The sequence below is a fragment of the Macrotis lagotis genome, chromosome 3 (assembly GCF_037893015.1).
Source record: "Macrotis lagotis isolate mMagLag1 chromosome 3, bilby.v1.9.chrom.fasta, whole genome shotgun sequence".
In the NCBI taxonomy this organism is placed as follows: Eukaryota; Metazoa; Chordata; class Mammalia; order Peramelemorphia; family Peramelidae; genus Macrotis; species Macrotis lagotis.
This window is the reverse complement of record NC_133660.1, coordinates 249,377,545-249,399,489: the sequence shown is the minus strand read 5'-3', so window position 1 is coordinate 249,399,489 and position 21,945 is coordinate 249,377,545. Positions and strand designations below refer to the sequence as shown.

Below are 21,945 nucleotides of genomic sequence, written 5' to 3'. Positions count from 1 at the left end.
CTGGGGGGGGGGGGGTCTGCCCAGCAATTGGGAAATGGCTAAATAAACTGTACTATGCAATTTTGATGGAATTGGAAAGACTTACATGAGCTGTTGTTTGTGTGCTGTATACAAAGTACAGTAACCCTGTAAGATGATCATCTGTGAATGATTTTAGCTGTTCTCAATAATACAATGATCCAAGACAACTCTGAAAGACTTATGAAGAATGCTAACCTATCCCAAGTGAAAGAACCCTTGAACGTCTTTTTCTTGGGGGGGGGGATTATATTTTCTTTCACAGATAGCTATTATGGAAATTTTGTATGACTATAACAATGTATAACCTATATCAAAATGCTTGATTTTTCTTTTCTTTTCTTTTTTTTTCCAAGGCAATGGGGTTAAGCGACTTGCCCAAGTCATACAGCTAGGGAATTATCAAGTGTCTGAGACTGGATTTGAACTCAGTCCCTCCTGACTCCAGGGCCAGTGCTCGCTCTATGCATTACACGACCTACCTGCCCCTAATGCTTACTTTTTCAATGAAGGTTTGTGGAGGAGAGAATTTAAAATTTTACGTGTGAAAATGAATGTTAAAAATTGTTTTTACATGTTACTGCATACAATAAAATAATAAATAAAGCCTTTAAAAAGCAAAAAAAAAAAAAATTACTGAAATTGCTCTCTTTTTCTAATGCCCGAAGGCCTACCAGAAATTTCTGGAGTCGGAAGATTGCCTGCAGGGGAAATGCCTTTGAACTCCATCTCATTTTTGACTGATAAATACTATTTAAAGTTGTATCTAGAATCATGTTTTTCTTATAATATTAGGCACAGCAAGGTGGTACAGTGGATAGAGCATTAGACTTCAAGTCTAAAAGTTCTGAGGTCACATCTGGTCTCAACTGCTTACTAGTTACATAAAGCAAATTACAACACTGATGTGCCTCAGTTCTTCTTCTATAAAATGAGGATCCACTGGAAAATTAAATGGTGAACCATTAATTACTATTTCTATGAAAAAAATCCATGGGTTCACATAGAACCAGGTAAAACTGAATGACTAAACAATGACCAAAACATTATTTGATACTCTTTTTTGCTAATGATAACATTTCTAACATTATAGTATATCGCATAATATACTGTCTATATTTCCCTCCTTAAATTGAGCAAATGTTAACTATTTATTTTAGCATTTAGAGTTCTTACTCTGACCTAAGCTTGGGAGAAAGGAAAGTTTAGATTATTTCAACCTAGTGATAGCTAGGATAAATTTTTCCTCCCACCAATATATCTAAAAAAAATAAGAAAACTTATTTGTGATTTTTAAGTAATATATTCTGTTTTGTTGCTATTGAATAATTTTTAGTACTGCCCAACTTTTTGACCTCATTTGTGGTTTTCTTGGCAGACCATTTTATAGATGAGGAAACTGAGGCAAAGAGGGTTAAGTGACTTGCTTAGGGTCACTCAATTAGCAAGTTTATGAGGTCCAACTTGAACTCAGGAAGATGAGATTTCCGGACTCTTATCTGACATTCTATAGTTGTCTACTATATTCTATAATTTATAGTAAATATTAAGTTATGTTGCCTTATGTATTTACCTCTTTTTGTTGGGCAAGGGCACCCGAATGCAACAGCTAGGTGACCCAGTAGATATAGCATGGGGTTTTGTAATTAGAAAGACTCATTTTCCTGAGTTCAAACTTAGCTAAATTTAAATAGCTAATAAGTATGGTGCTGGGCAAGTCACTTAACCATGTTGCCTCAGTTTCTTTATCAGTAAAATGAACTGGAAAAGGAAAGGGCAAACCATCTCAATATCTTTGCTAGGAAAACAGCAAATAAGATCAAAGAGTTCAATATATTGAAAAGCAACTCAACAACAATATATGTATTGCCAATGTATTGAGACAATCTTTGCAATTCTTCAGGCAAAAAGAGCCAATAGTAGAAAGAATATTAGATTAGTAGTCACAGGTCATGCATTTGAAACTTAAGCATTTGGCTTACTAGCAGTGGGATATTGCCTTCTATTGCTAAATCTCTGATTTTTTTATGGTATGAGCAGAGAGAAGAAAGAAGTCAGTGGGACTCACTCAGGGTGAGCCTAGCTGTTTTTACTCTTGGGTGTCATTTTGCACAATTCTACAAAGATTCATTTCAAGAAGCTTTCTAGAAGGGGTGTCTTGTTACCTACAAGTTTGCTGTGTGTTCTTGCCAGTTAACCAAATCTCCCAAAGACCATAGTTTGTAATACTTTATCTGTCCTTGCTGTCTTTTTGTATCATTTAATGGTCTTTGTAACTCTATACCATTAAGGTTCAGCTTACATCCCACCTTCTACAGGCCCATTCCTTCTGATTCCTACAGCACTTAGTGCCTTTCTGCTGATATTATCTTCCCTTTGCATTGTATCTACTAAGTATCTACAATTTTTTACATGATATCTTTTTCATTGGGATATCAATGGTTTTGCCTTTCTTTGTAAATTGCCACAGTATGTGACACATAGTAAAGAGGTATTTAACCATTTTTATGTATGGACCATTTCTGAGATTGATATCCAAATTCATAAAATACAATATACAATATTACAAAGGAAAACAGTGTTTACTGAATTTTTTCCCCCAATAAATGTCCATGGACACCATATCTATTCATAAACCCAGTGTGAACCTAAACACCCTAGACTAAGAACATAAATTTAAGAGCTAAAAAGTCTTTGTAAATTTTAATTGCTGGGAAAAAGTAAGTTGATTGAATTGATCTTTTTCATTGCTCCTTGTTGTTGAATGGTTTTTTTAATTGTATTGACTCTTTCCAAGATAGGATTTTCCTTGGCAAAGATACTGGAGTAGTCTGCCTTTTTCTTCTCTAGTTCATCTGACAGATGGGAAAACTAAGGCAAAAAAAATCAAGTGACTCATGCAAGGACAAAGAGCTAGTAACTATCTGAGGTCACATTTGAATTCAGGAAAATGAGTTTTCCAAGCCTGACACTTTGTAGATCATATCACCTGGCTGCTGGGTTTGCTTTATGTATGTGTTTTTTTTCATATATGTCTTATATATCACAAAATGATACCTGATTTATACCGTGAGAGGTTAATTCCTTGTTTCATGGTAATACAGGAAAGCATTAGGATAGAAATGATAAGTGACATATAGGTCAAACACTTCAGACTATCTTCTTTCTTTTTCCTTCCTTCATTCCTTCCTTCCTTCCTCCCTCTTTTTCACTGTTTCTTTCTTAATTGGTCATTATAAGTTTTCTTGTCTCTTCTCAATTCAATGTTAAATATCTCTTAGAAACACTGTCTGAAAATTTCCCAAATACAAAAGCCCATGGAGGATTTATGAGAGAAAATCCAGAAAGTATGAAATGACATGGGTAGATTTTGATTGGCGTCATCAGGAGAAAAACACATATTCATGGAAGAAGTACCCTACAATAAAAATGTGTAGACAACAATACCCAGCCAAAACAGACTCTCTTTAAGTATCCAGCCAAAATTTGGGAAACTTTAGAAATGTCCCAAGCCTCCTCCCTTCAGGTTTTCCTGCCCTTTGGGATGGAACTCATTTAAATCAAGTAAAGTACACCTTCTAACAAACAAATGGGACAAAAATGTTTTTGCTCATTAAAAAGCCAGTGAAATGTACTGATGAGCTAAGTACAAATTAATCAGAAACAGATGCACTAAATTACCTTAAATTACACAAGAGCTTAAAAATTAAGGGGCAAATGCTTGCTTGAATACCCTTAATGATAGTTCAACGTACTTAGAAAATATTCTGATACTTGTTGATGTCAATGCTTCAATTTTCATCATTAACGGCAACCCCAAATGTATCAGGTAAAATAAATTGCATATAAATTTTTACATAAATGACAGTGACACTCTAATAACAATGCCAATTTTGAAAGTTCATGATTTAAAATTATTTCCCTACCTGAAAATTGTGACCAGAGTGGTCCAACCACTAGAAGCCTTCCAGCAGTTTGGATCAGCATTTTAATCACATAAGTTTATGTTCAAGAAACACAAAGTGGCAACAATTATCCAGTTCACTCAATAGTTAACAATAATGTGGAAATAGCCTTTAGAGCAAGCTCTTCCCAATATCTTCAAGTCAAATTTAGAAATTTTAAGTGAGAGCCAATAGAAAGACAAAGCAGGGAATTAAATATAGTAGAAAATTGGACCAAGAATCAATAGAATCTTGGATTCTAGTCAGAGTTCTGCAGGTAATTAGTTGTGTATGCAATATTTTCTTGGGAATCTGTCTTTCTATTTGTCTTGAACAATTATAATTATAAATCACCACCTCTTAACCCTCTAGCTATTTGAAGTAGGGAGAGGTAATTTATTTCATTTCTTCTTAGTTCCAAGTGAAAGACAAATCTTGGAAAGAGAGACAGCAATAAATGACAGCACTGAAGAAGCAGCTTTCTGGTACCTTAATTAAAAACTTACTTGACTTTTGATAAGAAGTGATACCCTCCTTGACGCTCAGATCTGACAATGAATCTGCCTTGCAGAAAGGGGGAGAGAAGTTCTAATTCAAAAGATGATGATGATGACAGAGACATCCAATGAAGAAATTACATTTAATCAGACCAAATGGAAAATCGTGGGGAGAAGCTGAAGATGATGAGGTATTTATTGGAAGTCTAACTCATTCCCTTCCTGGAGCCTCAGAGCAATATGTAGACATACTGCTCTCTTCTTTCCAAAAGAGTAGCTCAATGTTCTTAGACTAGTTTTTGATAGATCAATGAATATTCTAATCATATCCTCTTTCAGGGAGACTAATTTGTCCTTGACTTTAAGGAAACCATTGAGAATTATAGGCGCAATTTCTAGAAATATTTTTATGGATTTTCATCTTCTTGAACTAGATTTTTTCCAAAAAGTTCATAGAGTTGCAAATTTTCATTATGCATTTCTCTTACTTTCTTTATAAAACTGTGTGCTTATTTGATGGAGTCCCACATCCTGTTGTCCATCACTTAAAATTTGGGAAGGTCACTTCAACTTTCTGACACCTACTTCCCTTCTATATTAAAAATGTGGGGAGCAGCTACACTCCATTATTGCCTATTTTGCAAGGCAAATGGGGGTTAAGTGGCTTGCCCAAGGCCACACAGCTAGGTAATTATTAAGTGTCTGAGACCAGATTTGAACCCAGGTACTCCTGAGTTCAAGGCCAGTGCTTTATCCACTATGCCATGTAACAGCCCTACTAAACTCCATTATTTCTAAAAAAAACTTTCCTATTTCAGGATTGAAGAACACTATTATTCTTGAAACAGGTATCTCGTGATAACTAATTCATCACAACAAAGAGCTATTCAACATTTTGCCATGAATATTTTGAGGGCAAATATGATGCCTGACTCCCTATTGCCAAGTTCTGGGCAACAGTATAACCGAGAAGACACAGACACTGATAACCAAGGAAAAAAAATAAAGATGGCAGAAATAGAAGATAAATCCTTTCCTATGGCAGCAAGATGACTCTGGGTTCTATAAGCCTATAACTTCACAGCAGAAACACTGGCCGTTTCTGCCAAACCTGGTAGATCTTTGTGTCTTTCTTTCCCTCTCTTTGTCTCTCTGTCTATCCCTCCCCTTAGATATAATAGGTCGATGACTGGTCACATTTAAAAAAGCCTGTTTTCACCCCTCTGAGTATTTTCTCATTTGTAATATAGAAAAATATTGATTCTACTTTTATGCAGTAGTATGTCATAACTCTTACTGTGGTTCAATGGTTAGAATTCTAGACCTGGAGTCAGGAATGCTCAAATTCGAATCTTATCTCATATTTTTACTAACTGAGACTATAGGCAAGTCATTTCACTTCTATTTTTTCTCAGTTTGATCATCAGTAAATTGGGGATAAAATCCTAATGTCCAGGGTTGCTGTGAGGATCAAATGAGATAAAAACTTCAAAGAATTTAGTAAAGTGACTGAAGCATAATATATATTGATTATTTTTTATTATTATAAAATAAGTGAGCTGAACTCCAGCATGGAATCTATTTGGAAAGGATGCATATTTAGAAGGCAGAGTCATATGTAATAAAACGGAAAATGGCAGAATAGAATATCTTCATCTATGCAAATCTGTTTATGTGTATGTATATATTTGTATATGTATAAAGTATAGCTTAAAACTGTCTAGGATGGTTGGGACACCCTATATAATTGTCAGTCATTAATTTTGTTATTTGTTATCCTGTCTGATTTCATTATTCTGTGGGATTTAATAGCAGACTTTAATTTATAGACTCATAGAAAGCTGCCAGGAAGCTGCTAAATGGAATAACTAAGCCTTGGTACATAGCTGGTAGATATCAATCTTAATTTGGTTCACCTACATTTTTTCTGTCTCTAAGGCCAGTTTTCTATCCCTATGTCATTTTGCCTATTTATTCAAGAGCAGCTAAAACAATCCTCTTCTGTCCCAAATTTAAGAATTCTAAAATAAATATTGCTGTTCCCCGGGTCGATTACAAGTTCCTTGAGGGAAAGATTTTTTTAAATCACTGCAAATGTACTATTCTGTAGACAACAATAACACCAATAATAACTCACATATATATGATATTTTAATATTTACAAAATGACTTATAAACAACGTGTGAAACAGTTGGCCCAAGTGTCACTATTCCCTCTTCTCAGATAGGGATACTAAAGCTCAAGGAGATTTTAAGAGTACCTAATATCAACATTATTTCCTTCTTTATTAAAAAGTAATCACAAAACATTTCTAAGTTGATAAATAACTTGATATTCACAGATATCCTCCCTCCCCCACTTTTTAATCTTTGCATAGGTGATCCTCATGTCTGGAATGTTCTCCCTTCTTATTTCCACCTCTGCAAAAATCCCTGTTTTCTTTAAAGGTTTCTCAAATGTCACTTTCTACAGCAGGTCTTTTCTGATCCCTCAAATTATCCATGTCTCCGTCTCAAGAAATTATTTTAGGTATTGTTAAATTCAATTACCTAGGAACTTCTAATTTCCTCAGTAGAGTGCCAGCTTCTTGAAGTTAGCTTTGTATCCCTGGAATTTAGTACAGTGTTCTCAACATATTATAGAAATTTATTAATACTTGTGAAATTGAATTCAAATAATTAATTGCTTCTTCTAGCAACTTCTTTAATGAACCATTTTCTCTGTCACTCTTGTTTGGTAGGGTCTAATTTGTGTAAACTTACTTATCTTAAATATTTCAAAATCCTTTGAATCTCATTTGGATGGGAACTGCCCGAAGACATTTAACCTCAAACTTGGGCTCCATGCTCATTTTCATTTAGAATTCCTCTGAGATTTCCTCCCACTAACTAGGCCACCAGAGGAAAATCTTGGCTTCCTCAGAGAGTTTGCCAAAGTCTGTAGAAGAACAATGATGGAGTATCTATATTGAAGCCTTCCTGAAAAGATAAAAAGCTGTGGGGAGGGGAGGGGCCAGAACATAAAATGTTAGCTCCAAAGACAATCACGACCTGTTCAGATTTCTTATAGCTATCACAATGATACCCTAACTGCTTCATAGGGAGAACAATTGCTACAGTTAGTCTCTCTCCTGAAACAGAGACCCAGGACTGACCAAGAGTAATAAATAAAACAAATTTATCAACTGGCTTTGCAATTGTGAACTTTCCATTTATTCCAACCATTCGAGGGCTTAGTGAAAAGGCAGCAATTCTATTTCTGGCTCTGTTAATCATCTCCACATAACATCAGGTCATAGCAACAACAAGAATGAAGAATACATAGTTCGAAATTTGGGGTGATTTCCTCTTTTTTGACTCAATCTAAGACCACAACCAATAGCCAAATTGGTAATAAAAAATAGCCAAATGGGATTTTAAGATTTCTAATGTTCTCTGTATATCATTGAAGAGAGTGATGGACTTCAAGTCAGATACCTGGGTTTGAATCCTTCCACAAATAGTTACCAGCTATGTGACCCTTACTCTAAGACAATTAACCTTTCTAAGCTTCAGTTTCCTTATCTGTAAGAAAGGGGTTTTAGTCAATAACTTCATTTTGCTCATCTATAAATAAAAGGGACTGGACTCAATAACTTCTAACAAAGTTCCTGGCTCAGAATCCATGAGTCAACGACCTCATTTGATCCTATAGCAGATATATCAAAGTCACTATGTGTCACAGAAGCCAATTTCCTAGGCTGTTTTGAGATGTAGAACATTAACACAGAGAATTGCGATTCTCCCTTCCATCTCCCCTCTACATACTTGAATTTTTTGCACCCTTTCTTACTACACTGATTATTTAATCCTATTTCTCATTTTAAAAAATGGGAGAACAACAGTTTGGAACAGAGTCAAAAAACAGCTATTTTAACTGTTGGAACAAAGAGGAGAATAAGGTACATTCAGCAAGAGAGGTTTAATAAAGGATATCTAGATGGAGATCTTAATGGATATTTGGTTCACCAGGGACATGAACAAGTTCCTTTAAATTTTGTCTTCTTGAGATGAAGCCCTGGCCATATAATCCTTGCTATAAATCTGGCCATGATCATTCGTGAAAGATTATCCACTCCTTATATATCTATTCTTTTTCATATGACCATGAATCCCACCCCAATCACTTAGGAACTAAGCTGTTTTCCATTCACCATTGAATAACAAATGATATGATAAATAGCATGATATAATAAACAGAATTTGATCTTTTTGAAAATTGACTAGATATGTAATATTGAGTAAATCACATCATCTTTCTCATCGTCACTTTCTTCATCTCAAGGGGACATTAAGAACTAAAATATTTACCCAGTTATTGATATGCTACTCCAAGGCTCAAATAAAATAATGCATTTGTAGTATTTTGCAAACTATAAAGTAACTTACCAATTAATCAGTTAATATCTGTTAAAGTAGTTACTAGGAACTATGAATAAAAATGTCAACTATTACTATTGTGAATGAAAATTAAAAATAAATACGGAGTGTCAGTTCTTTCCATTTCTCACTACCACCAATTATTAGACTAGAAATCACATCAAAGATTGCCTTTGGCAAATCCCTTCCAAATAATGAGCTCACCTGCATTCACAGACCTTCTAATTTCTAATATTCCTTCTACCTATTCAAACACACTTTTATAAGGTTGAGGGGGAGAGTGGGAAGAAACTAATTAAGGTCCTGCCCCAGTAGGATTTCAAGTTCAACTCTACTGAGATATAAATTTGAGCAATTGGAGTGCTGTTGGGAATGACAAACGTGTCTGAGGGAGTAAGTAGACTCTAGATGAAAGGAAAGCCCCAGAGATTCTCCCTCTGACTGTTAGAATGCTTCTTTGAAAGCATAGTTAAAACGCCACCTACAAATAAGACTTACCTGCTTTTCCACCCCAGTTATTCTCCCCCACTTTGCAATTAGATTGTATATATATTTGGCTTGTGAATAAAATATACAAATAAAAGAAACAACAGACTGGAGTTGATAGAGAATAACACTTCAAGTCAAAAAAGACCTCGATTCCAGTTTTAAGATGAAGAAAATAAAGCTACCTGTGATCAGGTGCAGGTGAATGGGATTCCCAAATGCAGCTGAAAACATGTCTGAGGTAGCACCTCCCACCTATCAGATTGGCTAATGTGTCAAAAAAGTAAAATGATCAATGTTGCAGGAGATGTAGGATAATAGGGATACTAATACACAGTTAGTGGAGCTGTAAACTGATTCAAACATTCTGAAGAGTAATTTGGAACTATGTCCAAACAGTTATGATATTGCTCATACCCTTTGTTCCATCGATAGCACTACTAGGTCTGTACCCACCAAGAGCTCATAAAACAGGGGAAAAAGATCCACAGTACGAAAATATTTATAGCTGCTATTTTTGTGGTGAAAAAGAATTGGAAATTGAGGGAATGCTCATTAATTGGGGAATGGTTGAACATACTGTGGTAAATGAATGTGATAGAGAATTATCGTTATACAAGCAATCATATGCAGAAAGACTTTAGTAAAGCCTAGAAAGACTTGCATGAACTGATGTTGAGGGACATGAACAGAACCAGGAGAACAGAATCAAGAGAAACACTGTGTGATGATCAGCTATGGTGGAATTAGTTCCTCTCAGCAAATCAGTTAAGATAATTCTAAAGGATAGAAAATGTCATCGATATCAACAAACAAACTTTTGAGTCTGTATCTATATCTATATCTATATATCTATATCTATATAATTTCAAAGCACACTATTTTCACTTTCTAAAATTTGTTGTATGTTTGGTCTTTTTCTCTCTCACATTTTTTTTTTTTCCTTTCTCTTACGATTCTACTTTTACAAAATGACTACTATGGAAATGTGCTTAACTTGTACATGTAGAATATATAATAGATTTCTCATTGTTGTGAGGAAGAAGGTAGGGAAATGAGGGTGGTAGAAAATGTGGAACTCAAAAATCTTATAAAAAATGAATGTTGAAAACTATTTTACATGTCATTAAAAAACAATTAAATTAAAAAAAAAAAACACCTGACTTCAAATCCCTCTTCTAACACAAATTGGTTGCAAGGGTAAGGGTCTTAACATCTTGCTGCCCCCATTTTAGCATATAAGACTACATATTCAGATAAAAAAGAGAGTTTCTTCCATCAATATAATCTTGTCTTATCTATAACAACAATGAATATATCATATCTTGTTGCTCAGTAGTTTTAATCATATCTAACTCTTTGTGACTCTATTATGGGGTACTATGGCAAGGATAGTCGAAAAGTTTGTCATTTCTTCTCTAGTTCATTTTTATATGAGGAAACTGAGGCAAACAGGGTTAAGTAACTTGCCCAGTGTCACATATCTTACAAACTTCTAAGATCATATTTGAGTTCATGAAAGTGAATCTTCCTGATAGTAAACCTAGTGCTTTGTCCACTTTATCATCTAGCTGCCATATCTATTTAGTCAAAGGCAAACATCTCAAGGGTTGAAATGGTTTTGTTTTTAATCTCTTTACTCCCAGGATGTGGGAGGAGTATTACCTAGACATCACCCTCAGATTTTTAGTTACCGAATATATGTTGACCTATCTTATTAGAAGACATAGGAAAATATCATTCTTGAGAGCACAGTTCAAAACTAAAATATTATAATTTGCTCTATCTGAATAGATCTGTATTTATATGCACAAAAATGTGTGTATATCCTACATCTCTTATAGCTACGCATCCTTTTTCTATCTATAGATATAAAAGATACATATCCTATGCAAGTGAGCACTGCATATGGTAGACATTTTTAAAAATTTGGTAAATTGAATTGGGTTTAGAAAGCATATTCATTGAAGCATGTTTGATTTGAAATATTCTCAACTCTATCAAAATATACACATTATGTATATGGTCATATATCATATGATGTATATGTGCTCATTCATGTGTGGATATGCCTGTGTGTGACCTATTTCCACATAAAATGCATACGGCATAAATATTTGTGCAAATATAGAATACATATTCGATATAGACATTATATGAGCAACTAGCACAGCATATTACATATTTTATAAACATTTGTTGAATTGAGTTGGGTTTTGAAAGCATTATCAGTAGAAACAGGTTAGCCCTTACATATCCCCAAATTTAATTACCTAAAAGGGGAAATTATGATCCCTTCTATGTTTTAAATGCATTTCTAATCTCACTGAATGAATTTGAGGTTTCACTTATTCTAAGAAAATACATGGAACAGCAATATGAAAACCAAAATCAAAATATTGAAATATAAAACAAACAAATAGATAGACTCACCTTGAAAATCAGATCCTTTTTCCCATAACGCAGTTCCTTCAGTTGGGCTTGGATCTTTTTGGACTGCAAGAATAGAACAATAGATTTGTTCTTTAAATGATTTACATTGTACGACACACAAACAAAAATACAAAATCCCAAACAATAGTTTCCCAGTATATGAGATGCCAAAATCTAACAAAGATTAAAAAAAAAATTAGGACAGATTAGGGTAAGGATAATCACATAACTTGACAAGGAGAGAGATTTCTCAGATAAAGTCAACATACATTGAAACAATATTTTCTTTGCAAGGGGTAGAATCCCCAGAGTTACAGAACAGTACAAATGTCACCTCCTCCTACTGACCTTCCTTATTCCCTTAACAATTTCCTCTTGAAATAACCTTCCATTATGACTCTAGTTTATATTTACTTGCTTTTTGTATCTGTTTCGTTTCTCCTGGAACAATTAAGCTACACCTTCAAGGAAATTAGTTTCTTCCTTCCCTCCCTCCCTTCCTCCCCCCTCTTCCTTCCTTCCTTCCTTCCTTCCTTCCTTCCTTCACGCCTTCCTTCCTTCCTTCTCCTTTCTTCCTTCCTTCCCTTCTTCCTTCCTTGTTTAACTCACCCTGCCTAGAGCCTTACAAACCATAGGTGATTTTAAAAAAAAACTGTTGAATTGAAATGAGTAATAATAGAATTTCCATAATTTCCCTATTTTTAAGCTCAGGCAGCCATTCAGCAAGACAGACTATACAGTTTTATTTGCTAGATATAACCAAGCTTGCTTTAGATCAATACTCTTAAGAAGGTTGGTTGATAATTTGTTTTTTTATTGTTTTTGTTTATTTTAAAATAAACATTTTGAAATTGTAAAAATAAGTGATTGGCATGTTTTTATATAAAAATTTATATATGTATAGAGAGATATTGTATTTATTTGTATGTTCATATATATATATATGTATATATATATATGTAAAATATGTAGATATATACATACCTAGCATACCCATCCCCGTATATGTGTGTTTGAATTGTGTCTACATATGTCTACATATTTAAATATATGCATATAAAGCAACATAGACATATGTGTTTGTATACCTAGAACTATCTATCTATATATCACTCCACTCTGTCAAACAATGTGCTAAGCATGTTATAATTTTTATCTCACTGACCCTCACAACAACCCTGGGAGACAGGTACTAGCTTTATCTTCATTTTGCAGATGAGGAAACTGAGGCAGACAGCGGTAAAGTGATTTGCCCAATGTCACACAGCTAGAAAGCATCTGAAATCCCATTTCAACTCTTTGCTTTCTGACTCCAAGCCAAACTCTATCTTCTATATTATCCATCCAGCGCTACCTATGGGAAGGCATTCTGTGGAAATAAATTGAAAAGGATTTATAACTGGAAGATGCTGAACGATTGGAAGTTTGAGGACAGACTCTGCAAGAGACTAAGTAGCTAAACACGGAGCTTACATAAGAAGGGATGATTGGCTATCTCATTGGCTACCTCTTGAGACAGGATGATTCTGTAATAGATGCATTTATGTGTATGTGAATGAATAATACAAAAGAGAAGAAATTGAGGGGAACTATCATAATTATATTAATGTATAATTGATTTAAGGAAAGGTAAAAAATTTGTGTAATTTAATGTGCCTTAACTCCCTAGTAGCTATATAATTTTATGGGCAGGAAATAGCAATTGATAAAGAAGTCCAGACTTTCATTCAGAAAGACCTGAGTTCAAATCACATAGTAGATGCTTATATTCTGTATGACCTTTGACACATACTTTCATTTCCCTCAGAATATGGTTCATCTTCAATAAAATACCAGGGTTAGATTAAAAGTCCTCCGAGTTCCTTATTTTTCTAAAGCTAGGACCCAAATCCTAGAATGATGACTTGTGTAGGAAGTCTGACTTTTCCCTAGTTTACAATAGCATAAGTTATCACCTCATAAAGACAAAGTGATGCTGTGTGAATAAAATGGGAACATGATACCGACCAGAGAGAGCTCATGAAAATAAAAAGATTTAGTCCTGGATAAAAAGAGCTCTGGAGGAGTGGCTAGGTGGTGCAGTGGATAGAGCATTGGCCCTGGAGTCAGAAGTACATGAGTTCAAATCTGGCCTCAGACACTTAATAATGACCTAGCTCTGTGGCCTTGGGCAAGCCACTTAACCCCACTGCCTTACAAAAAAAGAGTTCTGGATATTATAAAGTGTATACAAACATGACTAGCATTATGGAGGAGGAAGTAGAAGGATGGAGTTAGAGTCAGATTCTGGAAACCTGCTATGTGGGTTTGAGCTTGATTCAGTGGTACTTTATTTAGTGCCTGAATTCAAATTCCACATTCAACATCTTACTATCTATGAAACTGGGTAAGACACACACTCCATAAGCCTCAGTTTCTTCAACCTATGAAATGATCATTGAACTAAATAAAAGGTCTCTTTAGTGTCATTTATTTAGGTCTCCTGAGGTCATTTCCACTTATACAACTATGACTCTAAAACAGTCTGTATCATATTCTTCTGTCTCTCTGAACCTCAGTTTTCTTATCTGTGACTCAATGCCATCCTTTTCAGTTCTAAAACTCTATGATCCCAAACCAAAAGACAATGAAATTTGCAATGGTAATGGACCTATGACAATTATTTTGCTATCATTTCACTAACTAAAAAGAGGATAAAACAGAAGGCTCTATTACTGATTTACTACTCAGAAGCTTAGATATCATAAAAGGAAGTTTCCCCAGAAAAAAACATGTCTATCTAGCTTTTTAAAAACCATGAATTATGATGCATCAAAGACCATGAAAGAATGTAGGCCTTGGGCACGGTGATGATTGTTTGGGATAAATCAATTCAGCTCTCAATTTCAGAGAGAGCTAGTAATTGCTGTTTCTGACAAATTAGTTAAATGCTTTGCAATTTCCATGAGTATGTCTTTTCTATTTTCCTTGAAGCAGCTGAAAAATATGAAAAGTAAGATATAAGAGAAAATGAAGTGAAAAGTTCATCTTGTATATGACTGGTTGAATGGTGGCCATTCTCAATGAATGGGCATAGACCCAAAAACACAGACTTGCCCAGATTTAAAGATCCTTCTAAGGAAAGGTCTATTTCCCTTTCTCCCTTAAACACCAAATGAAAATTCCAGAAAAACCAATGGTAAGCAACTGTTCAAAGGGAGGTATAAGACATAATGTTTTGTTGTATTATTACATTAATTTTTTTTTTCTCTGAGTCAATTCCTGGTCTTCATATTCATTACAATACACACTCTAGTGCTTTCACCAACCAGGGCAATCTTGGCTCTAGTCATAGCTCCAGAAAGACGATTTGCAATCTCTCCCTGCTGTTTCAATATGCTGTTTAGGATTCCTTTGGTGCCAGCACAGTCTCTTAGGTAAACATGAAATCTCTGTAGTTTCCACTTGGCTTAAAAAATGTATACACTAGCACCTTATGTATTCAGAGTCACTGGGGAGATGAGATGTTGCTCAGAAACGAATTTTCTAATGGAAAACCTACCAATTTCAGTGCCAAGATGCTAGTTCTTTGTGAGAAACACTGAAACAATATGGCTAAAGTATTACCTAGAATCGGAAGCCTTGGGTTCAGATCTCACTTGAAAGATATTATCATTGTGACCTTTCAGTTTCAGCTTTTTCATTTTAAATTATGAATTCTGATAATAGAGTTGTGAGGAACAGATGAGATTACATTGGTAAAATGCTTTGTAAAGCTTAAGGCATTGTAAATAAATATTAGTTATTATCATTATTATTATTAAACTAATCATTTTAATAGCTGATAGTCATTATTATTGATGGAAATGAAATGAAAATTATTATTGGATGAAAAGAAGAATGGCATTGTGGATAGTGTAATGGACAGGAAAGAGTAAGAATGAATTCAAATCTCACCAAGAACACTGAGTGATCCTAAGAAATTAAAATTCTTTGAGCTTCTGTTTCCTGAAGCAAAGTGGATTAAAAATACTTGCATCACATTTGTTCTGAAGAACAAATGAGATGATATATGTAAAATCTATACAAAGTTCATTATATATAAAACCTAATATTGTTAGAATCTTATTCTTCTCAGATTCTTCAATAGAATTGAGAAAGAAAAAAAGTCCTAGTAGCAGCCAGCTGATGCAGTGGATAAAGCATTGGCTCTGGAGTCAAGAAGACCTGAGTTCAAATCCAACCTCAGACATTTAATAATTGTCTAGCTGTGTGACCTTGGGCACATCACTTATCCCCATTGCCTTCAATAAATTAAAAAAAAAATAAAAGAAAAAGTCCTGGTTCAAAGTTCAATTCTGATGTTTTATGTTCTATGTATTACTGTACAAGTAGAGAAAAAAACTGCTTTCTCTACTTTCATATAAGTTTTGGAAAGTTGCTTATTATTTCTTGTGGTGGTTGTTCAGTCATGTCAGATTTTTGTGAGCTTGTTTTGAGTTTGCTTGGGAAGATATTGGAAATTGTTTGCCATTTTCTTCTCCATGTTAATTTACAGATGAGGAAACTGAGACAATAGGGTCAAATAACCGGTCGAGTTACATAGCTAAGAAGAGTCTAAAGTGAGAGCTTCCTTAAGGTCTTCCTTACTCCAGGACTATTGTTCTTTCCACTCTGCCACCTAGTTGTCATTTCTTCTTATATCATTATTATTATTATTATTAATATTATTTTTTTTTCACTGAAAACTTTTTAAAATAATACACACACATAAATATATATTTAAGTAAACGTTCAAAAATACTGCGGACATTATGTTTCATAATCTTTTGCCTGGTCAGCAAGATTACTCCACCATGGGCCACTGAGTTATTTTTCTGTCATTTTCAGTTATGTCTGTCTCTTTCTCATTTGAGGTTTTCTTTGGAAAGATATGAGAGTGTTGTGTTTTTGTTATTTCTTTCATAATTTCAATTTACAGATGAGAACACTGAGGCAAATATGGTGAAATGAGTCCAACTAGGAAGTGTTCAAGACAAGATTGAACTGTGGAAGATGATTCCTAGCCCAGAATTCTATCCAACGTGTCACTAAGCTACCCCATTGTGTTATATCTTTCCCTATACAGAATGGATATAGATATAGAAAGAATCTGTGCATGTGTGTAATTATTGTTAATTTTACAAATGCATTTTCAATATTTTACTAATTTTCAGGTTATGATTTCTCACCATTCTAATCCTTTTTAATTTGGCATTTATGTTTTTCTGAAGGATTCTGATAGCACAGCTGTTGAACGTGTGGGAATTGCTTTAAAAAAAAGAAATATTAGGACTAATTTAGTCTAACAGGCGTAAAAATGAAATTTATGATCATGGGAGTATGGTCTTTCTGATAACCATTTTGACTTCCCTATGACTCCCCTCCTGCATTTTGGATAGCTATGCTGCTGAATAGGTTAACCAAGAGAAAAATGAGAGATAATTCTATAAGGTTTTGTATGTGCATTTTAAATGTAATTAAATTCAGCATAATATTTTCATCTTATATTTTATAATGCATTAATAAAAGAAAAAGACAGATAAAAACAGAAAAAGACTGAGAGACAGAGGTACAGAGAATAATTCTGATTATGAGGAACACCCACAAAACATGAGATCTATAATATTGGTATTATATAGGAGACCAATAAGTATAACCCAGGCATTGGAGTTTCAAATCGTTATTTAAACTGAAAACTATTAAATGTTTTTTGAATCTCAAGAAAGGGTTCTAGAAACAGAATTGCATCCATATAATATTCAGCACTAAAATACAAAATATCGTGCAGCTTAATAATACTAATTATGCATCTCCTATACTCTAAAAAGAATGGGAGGGGAGAAAAAAAGAAAATCCAATGCATCAAGACAAATTAGGATTTTCTGAAGGGAGACAAGCTATAATTCTACAGGGCATCAATTTCTTCTGAACTAAATGCAATGAGCACCTTTTAAAGTTGTTTATCAGCTATTGTGGGTGGCAGGCGACTTTCTGCAATGACTGGTTGCAAGAATTGAGGATGTTTAGTCTAAAGAAAAGAAGGTTTGAAGGAACGTGATCTCTGATTTCAGATATCTGCCTCAAAAGGCAGAACTAGAAGCAATATTTTTTCCTATAAAATTTAACTCAATATGAAAATGAACACCGTTGATATGAGCTAACTCAGGAAATATTGGATTTAGTTAATTATTGGCAAGGATATTTTAGACAGAATTTAAGTTTCAGATAAGGGGTTGGGTTTCTGGCTTCTGAACCCCTTTCCAACTCATCAATTCTATGATTCTTTCTGGTAGAATGAGTATGTGCTGACTATAAGCCCAGGCTGCCCACCAGAGGGAATTTTTGAGGAAATTTCTCCCCATATGCTGAGGTCAGGCTCAATACTGGGAGAGTACCTTTCCCATTCCTTGGAAGCTCAAGATATCACTTGAATTAAATGTATTCCAGGCAACAAGAATTTTTAGATACCTAGAACAGGGAATATGTGTACGTCTTTCTGTGTGTTTGTGTGTGTGTGTGTGTGTGTGTGTGTGTGTGTGTGTGTGTGTGTGTGTGGTGGGCAGAGTGGAGAACTACCTCTGACACATCCAGGCTGAGGGATCTTAGACAAGTCAATTAAGCAGCCCACCAGCCAATTTCCTAAAAAAAAGTAGAAGAGTTGTTGCTAGATCTGCATTGGTAGAGAGGATTTCATAAATAGAAATTCAATATAATATGATATGATATGACATGACATAATATAGTATAATTTAGTATAATATGTGATTGATGATACATTATCCTTGATGTTTATATCCAAAATATATCCAATATAATTGCATATTTTAATATTTGTGGATTGAAAACAAAGTTGTACAAAATACTTTTCATGTTACTGAATCTTTCTTCACAACAACCCTGGAGGTAGATTCTATTATTATGGCCATTTTAAAGATAAGGAAACTTGATTTCAGGCAGGTTAAGTAATTTATGGTCACATATTTGATAAGTATCTGAGGCAGAATTTGTACCTAGATGTTGCTGATTCTATTATGGCAGACGTTGTTGCCCATCAGAGATTAAAACCAAAAACTATTGTCCTTACCCTTAACTTTCTTCCAGTATAATAGAAGTAAACACTATGTACCGAAATGAACAAACGTAAATATATATGTATATATATGTATATATATATATATATGAAAAATAGATGTGTTTGTGTGTAAAAATTGTTGTTGGTCAATTGTATCAGACTATTCGTGATCCCATGTGCCATACTCTTCATGAGGTTTTCTTGGCAAAGATACTGGTGTAGTTTACCATGTCCTTCTCGAGTGGATTAAGGCAAACAGAAACTAATAAACTTGCCCATGGTCACACAGATAAGTATCTGAGTTTGGATTTGAACTCAGATCTTCCTGACTCTGAGTTATGCAGCCACTCTGAATATATGTATATGTGTGTATATGTGTATATGTAAGCATATATACTTACATGTGTGCATGTAGATGTTTGTATGTAGTAGGTGGTGCCCATTGTATAGTACTTTAAAATTTCAACATCTATTCTCCAGTCTTCTCTCATTTTATTTTCTTGTGATTTACTCATTTTTCTTTTTTTCTCACAGAGAAAAATTCTGCTGTATCAACAGTTTCTGTTATTATTCTATTACTAGGATCACGTACTCCACCCAGCCCTTCACAGAAGAATAGAGAATTTTGCCTACTATATAATGAAAAGAGCATTTTTTTCAACAGAAACCTTAAAACTGACAAGTAATTTCAACTCTTTTCTTTTTCACTCAATGATTGCCATTGCGGGGAACAGCAATATTGCCATAACTAATAAAAAAAAAGAATATGGCTAAGGGTGAACAACTGAACATATTTATGGAATGGCTGTTAAACTTGAATGCTGAGGCATATCCCTAAATCATGCCTCCCATCTGGATCAAGGCATGTCTGCATGAGAGGCATGTCTGATCCTGGTTCCCCGATGTGGAATCTAAACATTTACAAACTGCAAATACAATTTGACTTATTAATGGTTCAGCAATGGCTTGTAATCAAAGCACAGCTTGTTAACTGAGGACAAATAAAAGACTAACTTGTTTATTTGACTAAGATGATTCATGAATTTCTTAATTGATTTTTTAGCTTCAGATATTAGATTGCCTTTGGGGGAATGTGAGGGAATGGTAGAATCTGCTAGTTAGCAAACAGCTAGGTAGCTGAGAGGATGGATGCTGGGTTTTTAATGAGGAAGACTTTAGTTCAATCTAATTTCACAGTAAGTAGACATAAGACTCTGGACAAGTCATTTAACCTGTTTGCCACCACTTCCTTATCTGTAAAATGGGGAAAAAATCATAGTACCTGTCTTCTAGGTTCTTCTGAGTATCAAATGAGATAAAAATCATAAAGGGGTTACTTAGCACAAGGATAGGCTCAGAGTACTATATAAATGTTGTATTATTTTTGTTAAAGAATTAAGTATTACTATACTTAATTGTTTTTAAAGGATTGTTGTTTTTAAAGGATTCTTGAAAAAATTATTTAGTATTCTTTTAAGTCTTTTAATAAAAATTTAAAAATTTAAATAAAAAATTTCCTCTTCCAAAGACACACACACACACACACACAGACAAACACACTCAGAAAAAAGTTTAAGAATCTGGATTGGGTGGTACCAGGGAGATAATCTTGTCCAACCCACTTATTTTTCAAAGAAGAGAGAGAGAGAGAGAGAGAGAGAGAGAGAGAGAGAGAGAGAGAGAGAGAGAGAGAGAGAGAGACAGAGAGAGAGAGAGAGAGAGAGAGAGAGAGAGACAGATACAGAGACAGAGAGAGAGAGAAAGAAAGAGAGAGTGTTAAATAAAGATTAAAGATTAAGCAATTTATCTAAGGTCTTTTCAGAGAGCATAAAGAGGATCCATTAACTTCTCCCTAGATCCAATACCAGCAGAAAGAAAGAGCTATTAGGAAATCTTCTACCTCTGTGACTTTGGTCAAGTCACTTAACCCCATTGCTTTACAAAAAAAAAAAAAAGAATTAGAAGGGGAAAAAAAGGATAAACTTATTAGCTGTGTGAAGCTGAGCAAGTCTTAACCTAAAAAAATAATTTGTAAAAAATCTTCCTCAGGGTCTGTTGTGAGGATCTAGGGAAATTATATATATATATATATACATATATATATATATATATATTATTGCCCATTATATATATATATATATATATATATATATATAAAGTAATTTACGAATCTTAAAATTCTAAAAGAGCTTAGTTCTTATTTTTATAAGGTAGGCAGGAAACAGCCAAGTCATTTACCTTTTGGTACTGTTCTTAGCAAGTCATAAGCCTCAGCACTTTTAAATTAGTGACCATCACTTTCCATTCAAAGATAAATTGTTGTGTGCCTGCTTGTTTACTTTGAATAATGCAGAATGATTCTCCCATTGATCCTGACAGCCTTAAATACATACATATAGGAAAAAACATATGCATGGATTCATTGGATCTTCTCTTTGGATTCCTCCCTGGGGAAGGTTAGTGAGACCAAGGGTGAATGGGAAATCTGAGGGTGAAATCTTGGAGTCAGTAAGGAAATAATGTTTTAATAAGTAGATCCTCAAAGATTGAATTCGAGAATATCTTGACCTCTTGATTCAGTTACTTGCTAGTCATGTTATCTTGGATGATAGAGATGGAGAGATGGATTTACGTCTCTCAGACTTATTTATCTGGAAAATCCAGAGAATTAAGTATTGCCTTACAGTGTAATTGAAGGCAGCAAAGGAGACCTTTGACTTAACTGCTACATCAATCTAAGATGAGTTAATATTTCAGCATTAACTTAATCTAATCAAAAGATACAAGATGAAGCAGCTCAGGACCAAAAACTTGGGGATTTGTATGATTGGATTAAGGATGCTTTTCAAAGAGAACAAAAATAAGGTTTTAAATAGTAGTAGTATAAATAAATGACTTTCCTTTAGGTCTGTGTCTTCTTTCATAACATGACTAATATGGTAATATGTTTTGCATGAATGAACATGTATATCTATATCAAATTGTTTATCATCCCACAAAGGAGGGAGGTGAGGGAGCAAGAGAGAAAATGTCAAACTCAATTCTTTTCTAAATG

At 34.2% G+C, this 21,945-nt stretch overlaps 1 protein-coding gene across 1 annotated transcript in view; it reads right to left on the bottom strand.

Annotated features, from left to right (window-relative positions):
- LUZP2 (leucine zipper protein 2) overlaps positions 1–21,945 on the bottom strand; it is a 517,934-nt gene that overhangs the window by 286,319 nt on the left and 209,670 nt on the right. Inside the window, exon 4 of the mRNA XM_074227567.1 lies at positions 11,798–11,860. Coding sequence (XP_074083668.1) covers positions 11,798–11,860 — 63 coding nt within the window. The remainder of the gene's footprint in view (positions 1–11,797; positions 11,861–21,945) is intronic.